This window comes from Procambarus clarkii, chromosome 80 (assembly GCF_040958095.1).
Source record: "Procambarus clarkii isolate CNS0578487 chromosome 80, FALCON_Pclarkii_2.0, whole genome shotgun sequence".
In the NCBI taxonomy this organism is placed as follows: Eukaryota; Metazoa; Arthropoda; class Malacostraca; order Decapoda; family Cambaridae; genus Procambarus; species Procambarus clarkii.
The window spans coordinates 14,723,690-14,736,189 of NC_091229.1; the positions used below are offsets into that span (position 1 = coordinate 14,723,690).

Below are 12,500 nucleotides of genomic sequence, written 5' to 3' on the forward strand. Positions count from 1 at the left end.
CTCATTTCGTTTAGAGGAGTTCTATCCACTTGTTCGGCTTTTGGTAGCAATATTTTCACCAGAATACGGGTTTTTGGACTCTTAGCTTTCTGGGTGCCTGACCCGGTCGATGGCAGACATAGAATGCTTCCAACCACACGGGGGTTTCTATAGGCCATTGCTCCCCTTGCCTCTCTGAGGGGGCCAGGTTCTGGCTCGTGATCCCTGGTAGGCCCATAGAACTCCATACACATGACTGATGCCAAAGTCTGACATTAGCATATCAACCTAGTAAACTCCAGGGAGCCTCCGGGTCTCACCCAGAAAATAGAGTTTCATTATATTCAACGCCGGTTTTTTATCCTCTTCCATGATGACTACTATGTCATCCAGTGATTCTTCTGGCCTTCCAGCACTCGGCTCTGGTCCCCCACATTGGTTCCATATTAAAGACCTTCTGGAATCTTTTATTTATTTCCTCACATACCTCCTCCTTGTTTTCCGTAAGACTTTCCCCCCTTGCCTCTTTAACCTTATCATGTGGTCTCTGACTGTTGGTTTTTTCCTTATATGGCTATAAGAGAGCTTTGTTAGTCCTTAGCTTTTGCTAGTATGTCCTTTTCAAATTGCCTCTAAGCTTCCCTCCTGACTCTGGTGTAATTATTTCTGGTTCTCTTTAGTGCATCTCTCTTTTCCTCTGATGCTAACTCTCTCTACTTTTTCCCTGTATTTTTCTTCCTCTCTGGTGCTTCTTGTGCACAAAACAAGCATCTGCTTTAAAATAAGTTGGTGCCCAGGGGTAAAGAAGCAAAGCATCATTGACGCGAGTTAACTCTTGTACTGTGCAAGCATTTCAGAAGGATTTTTTCTACCTCTTTGTGAGATAGAAAAAAAAATGATTTTGCTTTATAGTGTTAAGTGCTCTCTGATTGTAGGAAAATTAAAATTAAAGGGTTAAAATGTAAGGAAAAACAAGTGTCTTTAGACAGATTCTTAGTAAGACTAGCAAGCAGTGAGCCACAAGCAGGTCCTAGTGGTATGCAGGCAAAACGGGCCAGAGAGTGCAAACCAGAGAAGTCCTCACTGCCTGATGTTATAATGGATGGGGACTCCCCTTCCAAACAGTAACATCTCTTCTCCTCCCCCCTCCACACCATCTTCCATACACCAAAAGCAGTCATTAGCAATGGTAAGTAACAACTTGAACATAGTTTTGTAGTGTAGATTTAGATGAATTAGGTATAAAATTTAGTTTGAAGTGAGGTTTTTGTTTAGTCAGGAACGGATTAATTCATTTCCCATTATTTCTTATGGGGAAATTAGCTTCTGGTTACGAGTTTTCGGGTTACGAGCCGTCTCCAGGAACGGATTACTCTTAAACCGAGGTACTCCTGCATTTCATTCTTGAGTGACAATAAGAAACTATCTTTGACACTTGCAGCACAATAATGTATGAGAGTTAAGGTAGGTGAATGGGCAACAGGCTGTACTGGTGACGATTCCACTGACATTTGACAATTTAAGCAGTCTGTGGCTTCTTCAACACTTTGATCCCGTAGAATCTGTAGGCTATGTTCACTTTTGATGTCAACAAAATTCCTCTGTACAGCCTCTATAACGAACGTACTGGCTTGGGTTTATTCTAAGAGTCATAGACAAGTCATAGACACTCGATAAGTGATTTGTAGAACTTTCATGGATGTCGAATGAGAAGTTACGCTATTCCATTCTTGGCTGAGTCGGGAAACAGCTCTCCAGACCTCTCCACATAATGACTTGACAGAGATGTCAAGCCCAATCAGGCAACAGTTAACATAACTGGCCAATCGCAGAGCAGCTGTAGTAACATCTAGTGTCGGAAAATCCGACACCATTTAATAATATCATACAGGCAGATAATATTGCTGTGTTGTATAAACAAGTTAACCCATAGAAAATGTAACTTGTAGTGGAATTTCCGTCTATAGAAAACGGGATATCATTACCACATACTATTATAAATTCACCACCTATTATGGTGGGAATTATTCTTAAATACATTAGTCTTTGGACTTTACCATCATAAAAACATCTCATATAAATTAACTTAATTATCAGAATTAAAATAGAGTAAATGTGACCCTTCTATCACTTGCTGTCATCTGGACAATGTAGGCCAGTAGGGTCAGTTGTGAGGGAGTGGTCAGCCATTGTTATTGTTAGACCACAGAGTCGTGGAGCAAATTCGGCTCCTATAAATTCTCTTGGAGAAAGTGTTATGGAAGATCAGAGTAGTGATCTGCCGTCATCAACACGCTGTCATCAATCTCAAGGGAAGTGTCTTTCCGAAACCCGTTTATCTAATCATTTTTGGCCATTAATGTCAGTAGATAGGGCGTACCGGTTAGAACACGAATGATCGACTCAAACAAGGTAATTAAGCCTAGGTCTTTATGGTTCCTTGTACAGTGTTTTCTCTGATATAGCTGTCATATATTAGGATTCTGGCTTTACAGCTAGTGCCCTTTTGACAGGTCAAGACGAGGAAGCATGCTTTGTGCATCAGTTAACAGGGTGATGGAAGCCACCTCACATGAGGAAAATTTGGTGTCTACACCCTAGTTATACCTGGTGGACTAAGGCCTGCTGTACAAATAAGATAAGGAACCTCTTCAATGTACACTAATGTGTAGTTAATACTGTAGTTTGATTGGCTGCATATATATAAATTCAATATAAACCCCCCTAATGTGTAGAGGATCGATTTGTGAGATTATTGCAGAAATACAGTCCACTTAACATCATACAAATTGCTATCGAAGTATATAAATTAACGTAAATATAAATTCATATAAATTAAATAAATATAAATCTCACAGGTTGGTTCCCACATCTAGGGAGGGTGCAAACTTCCCAAAATGGGTAGGAGTGTGTATGAGACATCACACCTAGGGGATCTGATCTGATCATCTTGCTTCAGGCAGTCCCTAGAGGAATAAATGACCTCACAGTAACATCAACACTTTCCAACTACCACTTGACTCCTTTTTGCTATACATCCATGCTGAATAATACATACTGGTTCTCAGATGGTTGTAATTCTGCTCCTCATAGTATTCTTCATAATCCATGTCATCGTAACACCAATCGAATGCTCATGTCATTGGCTTTCCAATGTTAGTAAACACAACTGTCCTAACTGCATAACAAAGCAGTTAAGGATTGTGCACATAAAGTGCAGTGTGACAAAATGCACTCACTTGCTCTAGACGTGCTCAACTCTTGCACTCAAGGCAATGTGAATTTTTGTCCTCTCAAATAGTGGTAAAAACTAATCATTTGATTATAAATGATAAAATATCTGAAATGCCTGCACGGGGCGCCTGACAACTGGGTGGACAGCGCTTCGGATTCGTAGTCCTGAGGTTCCGGGTTCGATCACCGGTGGAGGCGGAGACAAATGGGCAAAATGTTTCACCCTGATGCTTCTGTTACCTAGCAGCAAATAGGTACCTGGGAGTTAGACAGCTGCTACGGGCTGCTTCCTGGGGAATGTGTAACAAAGAGGAGGCCTGGTCGAGGACCAGGCCGCGCGGACGCTAAGCTCCAAAATCATCTCAAGATAACCTCAAGATAACCGTGAGGAACAAATCATAAAAGGCTATGAATAGAGATAGAAGTTAATATAATTGCAATATTTATGTTTCAGATTGATGATGATCTCACAGCTCGTATCAGCATGGCAGATGCAAAGTTTTCATTCCAGGAACGAGGCAAGCTCTATTCTCCACAGTGGTTCTCCCCAGAAGGTAAGTACATGAGCTGCAAGGTTACAGTACATTAATGCAGTATTCTTATAGATCCAAAGTGCGTAACAAATAATATCATATATGTATAATTATCATCATGGCTTGTCTTGCGCTACTTCCAGGTACAGTTTATCTGTACACCAATCTTCAGATTAGTATTGTGTGGATATGTACAAATACCCAATACTGTAGTATATATATATATTTTTCATTCTCAGCCCTTCAGAAGAAACCTAAAGAGCTCAATGTAAAGGCAGCAGACATGTGGAGCTTTGCTGTCACGTTATGGGAGATGGCCACACGTGAAGTACCCTTTGCTGATCTCACTCCAATGGAGGCTGGCATGAAGGTATCTTTGCTCTTTTTAGAATTGATGCATTGGATTTTTACTTTTTTTGACAAATGAAGAATGAAAGAAGCAGAAAGTTAAATTTTGGGTAGAGTACGAGGGAGGATAGTAAGGTATACAGGTAGTGTCATGTTTGTTATGAAAATGTACTGTCTAAGCTCACTTATCTGGACTGTATGGGAAGAACCCCTCGCTGGATAAGCCACGCATCTGGATAACCAGAATTCTTACCAGGGAAAGTTAAAAAATTACCACATTCACAAGTTTTTGTACCACTTCCAACATAATTTTAATTTCCATGCACACTATAAATCAAAAATATATTTTAAATCAGAGATTTCAACTTACCTTGTTGTTGTTTGTTGTCTTGTTTGATACTGTAGATCTTAAAATGAGTAATTCTTGAAAATTTTGGTAACTTAATCTCCAGTTATCAGGATTTCTGTCCGTATATGGAGACATTTCTGGGGGGAGCCCCGTCGGCTCCCCGGAGCTTTACCGGCTGATATGCTAATGTCAGACTTTGGCATCAGTCATGTGTATGGAGTTCTAGGGCTAGGGCCTACCGGGGACCACGGCCAGAACCTGGCCCCCTCAGAGAGGCAAGGGGAGCAATGGCCTATAGAAACCCCCGTACTCACCTAGTTGTACTCACCTAGTTGTGTTTGCGGGGGTTGAGCTCTGGCTCTTTGGTCCCGCCTCTCAACCATCAATCAACAGGTGTACAGATTCCTGAGCCTATCGGGCTCTATCATATCTAAACTTTAAACTGTGTATGGAGTCAGCTTCCACCACATCACTGCCTAATGCATTCCATTTGTCAACCACTCTGACACTAAAAAAGTTCTTTCTAATATCTCTGTGGCTCATTTGGGCGCTCAGTTTCCACCTGTGTCCCCTAGAGCATGTACCCCTTGTGTTAAATAGCCTGTCTTTATCTACCCTATCAATTCCCTTCAGAATCTTGAATGTGGTGATCATGTCCCCCCTAACTCTTCTGTCTTCCAGCGAAGTGAGGTTTAATTCCCGTAGTCTCTCCTCGTAGCTCATACCTCTCAGCTCGGGTACTAGTCTGGTGGCAAACCTTTGAACCTTTTCCAGTTTAGTCTTATCCTTGACTAGATATGGACTCCATGCTGGGGCTGCATATTCCAGGATTGGCCTGACATATGTGGTATACAAAGTTCTGAATGATTCTTTACACAAGTTTCTGAATGCCGTTCGTATGTTGGCCAGCCTGGCATATGCCGCTGATGTTATCCGCTTGATATGTGCTGCAGGAGACAGGTCTGGCGTGATATCAACCCCCAAGTCTTTTTCCTTCTCTGACTCCTGAAGAATTTCCTCTCCCAGATGATACCTTGTATCTGGCCTCCTGCTCCCTACACCTATCTTCATTACATTATATTTGGTTGGGTTAAACTCTAACAACCATTTGTTCGACCATTCCTTCAGCTTGTCTAGGTCTTCTTGAAGCCTCAAACAGTCCTTTTCTGTTTTAATCCTTCTCATAATTTTAGCATCGTCCGCAAACATTGAGAGAAATGAATCGATACCCTCTGGGAGATCATTTACATATATCAGAAACAAGATAGGACCGAGTACAGAGCCCTGTGGGACTCCACTGGTGACTTCACGCCAATCGGAGGTCTCACCCCTCACCGTAACTCTCTGCTTCCTATTGCTTAGATACTCCCTTATCCACTGGAGCACCTTACCAGCTACACCTGCCTGTCTCTCCAGCTTATGTACCAGCCTCTTATGCGGTACTGTGTCAAAGGCTTTCCGACAATCCAAGAAAATGCAGTCCGCCCAGCCCTCTCTTTCTTGCTTAATCTTTGTCACCTGATCGTAGAATTCTATCAAGCCTGTAAGACAAGATTTACCCTCCCTGAACCCATGTTGGCGATTTGTCACGAAGTCCCTTCTCTCCAGATGTGTTACCAGGTTTTTTCTCACGATCTTCTCCATCACCTTGCATGGTATACAAGTCAAGGACACTGGCCTGTAGTTCAGTGCCTCTTGCCTGTCGCCCTTTTTGTATATTGGGACCCGTGTGGTTGGAAGCATTCTATGTCTGCCATCGACCGGGTCAAGCATCCAGAAAGGTAAGCATTTCAAAACAAACCCCGTATTCTGGTTAAAATTGCTACCAAAAGCCGAACTAGTGGATAGAACTCCCCAACAGAAAACAAGCAAACTAGTATGACATCACACGTCACCGCGCCGCTGTCTGCGCAGCTGCCCCCCCTCCCCGGGAGGGGGAGCCCCTGACCTCTCACGCCGGCTATCCACCCATCAGTTCTTTGGCTGATGCTATGGGCACCGGTTGTGTGCTCCGGCTCCAGTAGTTGTTTCAGCACTGTACTTAGAGTGTGGTGTCTGTCTTCTAGGTGGTGCGTGAGCCGGGAGTGAGTCTCCAGTACTCGGTCTGCATGCGCCTAGGGTTCCCTACCCTAGGTGCCCTGTAAGTACTGCCCTTGGGGCTTGGGGCCACCTTCCACAAGTTCCTTGGGTTCTGCCCCTGCCAGGCCGTTTACTGCTTCGTTTTCGGCCACTCTTTGTGTGCTCGGGTGTTCTGTCTCCCTTGTTCGCCTTAGGGTAAGGGGCAAATTTGCATTGATGGGGCACAGGGTGCTGCGCAGTCTGTTTTCACCTATATGGCGGCCGGCTCTTGTTCCGCTTGGGTACGCTGTCGTCTTGTGGGGTTTTCTTTTTATTTTTGTTTATCTACCTGGTGGGGCTCTGCCTTTGTTCTTGCCCCCTGTGTCCCTTGTGTTCTGAGTATTATTCTAGTGGTTCACCCCTGCTAGGTCCCCGTGAGTGTACATGTCCCAGGGGTTCAGCTCTTAGAAAGTTGTTTGGTAGATTTGGGCGCCGGTTAGCAGTACCCTGTCTGGGATTACCTGAGCGCGAGTCCTATTATAGTAAACGCTCGGGACCCTGGGAAACCCCTGGGGGCGTGCTGGTCCGATGGATGTGACCCCGGAGTACCCCCTCGCTTCCAGCAAGTTTGAGGGTTGCTCTCACCCCTTGTCTCTGGGTGACACTCTGTTTTGCCTCCGTCTGCTGCCTGTGGGGTCGATGACACCTTTGACCCGGAGTCCTGCGAGTTTTGTTGCTCGTTGTGGCTCGATTACCCAGTTGTGTGCTGTCTAAACAGGTGCAGGCAGCAGGGGTGTTGCATGTTGAGCCTTGGTGGTGGCAACGCTCTTGTTTGTTTGCTCCCCGGGAGCTCCGGGGCTGCCCCGTTTTGGTTCGTGTTGGGACTTGGGGGGGGGGGGGTTGCTTCGGTTCCTTCCACGCCCCCTTGTCTTTTCCCTGGATCCCCCCTTCCTGCCTCCATCCAGTTCCTTACTGTCTGTAGGTTCGGGGCGGGGTTCGATGATTTTGAGACTCGGGCGGTCTCAGGGAATTCCCCTTCCGGGGTAGTGACGAGGGCATTCGAGCCTGTTCCTCCAGCCATGTTGTAAGTCTGCCAGTGGGCTCCCTTCCTTCGTATTTTTGCGGCTGCCCCGGTTTTCTGATACGGCCAGGGCTTTGGGGGGACGGCTAGGCCACGGGGTCTGTCGTGTGGGTTCCCGGGGCAGGGGAGGGGCTGACTTTGGGGGCCTAGGCCCCGTAGGACCCTGCGTTTTTTTTTTCTCCCTTCTAGGCGGGGCTTGCGGTTGCGAGGAGTGGGGACTTTCCTCCCCCCTCGCCGTATGAGTTGTTGGGCGTCAGCCCCTCCCCGAGCTCGGTTCCTTGTCCTTTGAGTCAGTTGGTTCCTTCCTGTAGGTGGGTGCTCTTCTCCGTTGCTCCCCCCTTTTTTGGGATGGGGTATATTCGTCATGTTTCCCTGTTCTTGGGGTTCTACGTGACTTTTGGTCTCGGGTGCGACTATGCCTTTGTGTGCCTTCGGGACTGGTGTTTGCTTCTGTGTTCTCGAGGGTTCGGGAAGGTTTTCGCTACTTCCCGTATTATTAGAACGTCTGTCGGCTCCTAGTCCGGGTCGCCGTATTGGGCTACTCGTGGCAAAGTTGGGTTCCCATTGGGCTCCTTGTCTTCGCTTCGTTGGCCGATTATGTTGTCCTGCTTCCTCTTTTGGCTCCTGTCCCGTGTGATGGGTTGTTTTTTCTAATTAGCGGTTCCCTAGGGTTGCATTCTGTTTGGCTACTTTTCCTGTGCAGTAGTCCTGGTTGGCGCCTTCCTGCAGAGCGGGTTGTGCGGTTCGGCCAGCGTGTCCTGCGCATGCACCGTGGGGGTTTGTTTTGGTCTGGGCAGTGTAATTACCTAAGTGTAGTTACAGGATGAGAGCTATGCTCGTGGTGTCCCGTCTTCCCAGCACTCTTTGTCATATAACGCTTTGAAACTACTGACGGTCTTGGCCTCCACCACCTTCTCACCTAACTTGTTCCAACCGTCTACCACTCTGTTTGTGAAAGTGAATTTTCTTATATTTCTTCGGCATCTGTGTTTAACTAGTTTAAATCTATGACCTCTTGTTCTTAAAGTTCCAGGTCTCAGGAAATCCTCCCTATTGATTTTATTAATTCCTGTTACTATTTTGTATGTAGTGATCATATCACCTCTTTTTCTTCTGTTTTCTAGTTTTGGCATATTTAATGCCTCTAACCTCTCCTCATAGCTCTTGCCCTTCAGTTCTGGGAGCCACTTAGTAGCGTGTCTATGCAACTTTTCCAGTTTGTTGATGTGCTTCTTAAGATATGGGCACCACACAACCTCTGCATATTCTAGCTTTGGCCTAACAAAAGTCGTGAACAATTTCTTTAGTATATCGCCATCCATGTATTTAAAAGCAATTCTGAAGTTAAAAAGCGTGGCATAGGCTCCTCGCACAATGTTCTTTATGTGGTCCTCAGGTGATAGTTTTCTATCTAGAACCACCCCTAGATCTCTTTCTTTACCAGAATTCTTTAAAGATTTCTCACATAATATATAGGTTGTGTGGGGTCTATGTTCTCCTATTCCACATTCCATAACATGGCATTTATTAACATTAAATTCCATTTGCCAAGTGGTGCTCCATATACTTATTTTGTCCAGGTCATCTTAAAGGGCATGACAATCATTTAAGTATCTTATCCTTCCTATTATCTTAGCATCATCAGCAAACATGTTCATATAATTCTGTATACCAACTGGTAGGTCATTTATGTAGACAATAAACATCACTGGTGCAAGAACTGAACCCTGTGGTACTCCACTTGTGACATTTCTCCAGTCCGATACATTGCCTCTGATCACTGCCCTCATTTTTCTATCAGTCAGAAAATTTTTCATCCATGTTAGAAGCTTACCTGTCACCCCTCCAATATTTTCCAGTTTCCAGAACAACCTCTTATGTGGAACTCTGTCGAAAGCCTTTTTTAGGTCCAGATAGATGCAGTCAACCCAATCATCTCTTTCCTGTAATATCTCTGTTGCTTGATCATAGAAACTGAGTACATTTGATACACAGGATCTTCCAGATCGAAAACCATACTATCTGTCTGATTTTATATCATTTCTCTCCAGGTGTTCTACCCATTTAGTTTTAATTATTTTTTCCAATATTTTGACTATTACACTTGTCAATGATACAGGTCTATAATTAAGGGGTCTTCCCTGCTTCCACTTTTGTAGATTGGAACTATGTTAGCCTTTTACCACACTTCAGCTACAACTCCTGTAAACAGGGATGCCTGAAAAATCAGGCATTTGTTTGTGTTTCATGTGTTGTGTTGTGTTTGTGTTTCAGTGTTGGTGTTTTGCACCCTTTTTTCTCGGGTGCTTCGCCTCTCGCACTGGCTGGCTGCCTGGCAGGCTGGCAGGCTGGCAGGCTGGCAGGCTGGCTGGCTGGCTGGCTGGCTGGCTGGCTGGCTGGCTGGCTGGCTGGCTGGCTGGCTGGCAGGGAGGCTGGCTGGCAGGGAGGCTGGCTGGCAGGGAGGCTGGCTGGCAGGGAGGCTGGCTGGCAGGGAGGCTGGCTGGCAGGGAGGGAGGGAGGAAGGGAGGGAGGGTGGGTGGGTGGGTGGGAGGGAGGGTGGGTGGGAGGGTGGGTGGGTGGGTGGGTGGGGTGTTGAGGTCACCTGAGCCACGTGATGAGAGTGTGTATGGGGGGGGGATAGAGGGGAGGAGTGGTGTGTCAGTGGTGGGAGAGGGACTGGCTGACTCGGGTAAGCCTAACCACCCTCAACCCATTAGCCACATTTGTTTCGTAAATGTACTTCATATATATGTTTGGTTACAGGTTTTGTTTAGTAATATTATTAGGATAATAAAAAGTTATAAAAATACGTATTTCATGAATGCTTTATTGTATTAGATGGAAATTCTCTGGCAATCTACTAAGCTAGCCACTTCGGGGGGAGGGAGGGCAGTAGCAATGAGGGTGTTCTAGTTGTCCTCGCAGGGTTGAGCTCTGGCTCTTTGGTCTTGCAACTCCCGAGGGAGAAGTGGACCAGGACTTCTCTAATTGGTGAGTGCAAACAAAATACTGTCGCATTCATGCTATGAACCTGTCGATTTTTTCCCTTAGATTTTTTAATTGTGTCTTCATTTTCCTCAATTTCTCGTTTACGAACTTACATGATAACCAACAGGTCTTATCCCCAAGGGGTTCGGAAACCAAGTGGTGCTCTGTATTTGAAATGGCACAGACTTTATGCAGCTTGACAGCCTGTCTAGCCTGTTAGCATCCTGTATAAGCATCCTGTTAGCACACTGTATAAACATCAGAGGTCCACGGTTGTTCAACATCCTCCCAGCGAGTGTAAGAAATATTGCTGGAACAACCCTGGACATCTCCAAGAGAAAACTAGATAATTTTCTTCAAGAAGTGCTGGACCAACCGGGCTTTGGTGGATATGTGGGCCTGCGGGCCACTCAAAGCAACAGCCTGGTGGACCAAACTCTCACAAGTCAAGCCTGGCCTCGGGCCGGGCTTGGGGAGTAAAAGAACTCCCAGAACCCCATCAACCAGGTATATGTGGGCCTGCGGGCCGCTCCAAGCAACAGCCTGGTGGACCAAACTCTCACAAGTCAAGCCTGGCCTCGGGCCGGGCTTGGGGAGTAAAAGAACTCCAAGAACCCCATCAAGCAGCTATCAAGCAGGTATCCTGTTAGCATCCTAACAACCTGTCTTCCTGAAAGAGCTGGGAGGTGGAGAATGGGAGCATGGCATGGGTAGGGAGAGTGTCACCCGCCCTCCTGCCTGTGTGGCCACAGACTGCCTGCCTGCCTGCCCACTGAAACCTGCCTGCCCACCCACTGTGAAACCTTCCTTCCCACCCACTGTGAAACCTGCCTGCCCACCCAATGAAACCTGCCTGCCCACCCACTGAAACCTGCCTGCCCACCCACTGAAACCTGCCTGCCCACCCACTGAAACCTGCCTGCCCACCCACTGAAACCTGCCTGCCCACCCACTGAAACCTGCCTGCCCACCCACTGAAACCTGCCTGCCCACCCACTGAAACCTGCCTTCCTGCCCATCCACCTGTTCACCCAGCTGCCTGCCTGTCCGCCCACTCACCTGCCATCCACCAAGCCCATCTGCCTGCCATCCACCCATCCAGCCTGCCCACTCACCCACTTGCCCTGCCCACCCACTTACCCTGCCCACCTACTTGCCCTGCCCACCTACTTGCCCTGCCCACCTACCAGCCAGGCAGCTAACCACCCACCCAGCCCACACACACTAATTCAAATTATGTTGGTTGTGGTACAATAATGTTTGAATATGTTCACTTTTGGACTTTCCCGGTAAAACGTCCGTGAATCCGGGTGACCGGCCTATTCAGATGGAGGTCCTTCCCATGTGGTCCGGATTAGCAAGCTTCATCACTATGTGTCGTCTTTTGAGAAGGCTTATGGAGGTTGAGGAGGAAGGTTCAGAGTGGGTATTGTCAACTGTGGGAAGGAGATTGTGGATGATATTGCCTAGTTGTTTAAGGTAATTTTAGTCGATTTCAGTTATAATTACAAGAAATTTAGCTTCAGTGATCTTCCATATTCTTTCCTACGAGTGTATCACTAGCCAAACTGTACATCCTTGTTAAACTGATGGGTGATGTATTGTATATATGTTAGATACACTGTACTGAAATGTTTGTTACAACTCGCAGTAAAACAGTGGTGCTCATCTTGAATAAGAATGCAGTTGTTGGTGTGTAGATATTGATGATGAATTAATGTCTAAAGAGATAGGTTAATGAATACATGAGGAAGTTGCATAGACAATTGGTACTTGAAACATGAAACTTGCATGTTTGTACATAGGTGAATTTGAATTTTGTTATAAAACTGTGTGTGTTTTTCTCTTTACAAACCTGTTGTTTGATACAGCCCTTTTTAAGATGTATTATATTCCCAGATCGCATTGGAGGGTCTTCGCGTAAGTGTTC

The 12,500-nt window shown here is 46.0% G+C and overlaps 1 protein-coding gene across 4 annotated transcripts in view; it reads left to right on the forward strand.

Annotated features, from left to right (window-relative positions):
* Ilk (integrin linked kinase) overlaps window positions 1–12,500 on the forward strand; it is a 76,023-nt gene that overhangs the window by 57,522 nt on the left and 6,001 nt on the right. For all 4 annotated transcript variants that reach the window (XM_045727952.2, XM_045727953.2, XM_069314775.1 and 1 more), the window contains exons 8-10: window positions 3,668–3,767; window positions 3,986–4,116; window positions 12,470–12,500. The exon at window positions 12,470–12,500 is cut by the window's right edge and continues 6,001 nt beyond it. In XM_045727952.2, the coding sequence (XP_045583908.1) occupies window positions 3,668–3,767; window positions 3,986–4,116; window positions 12,470–12,500 (262 nt within the window). The remainder of the gene's footprint in view (window positions 1–3,667; window positions 3,768–3,985; window positions 4,117–12,469) is intronic.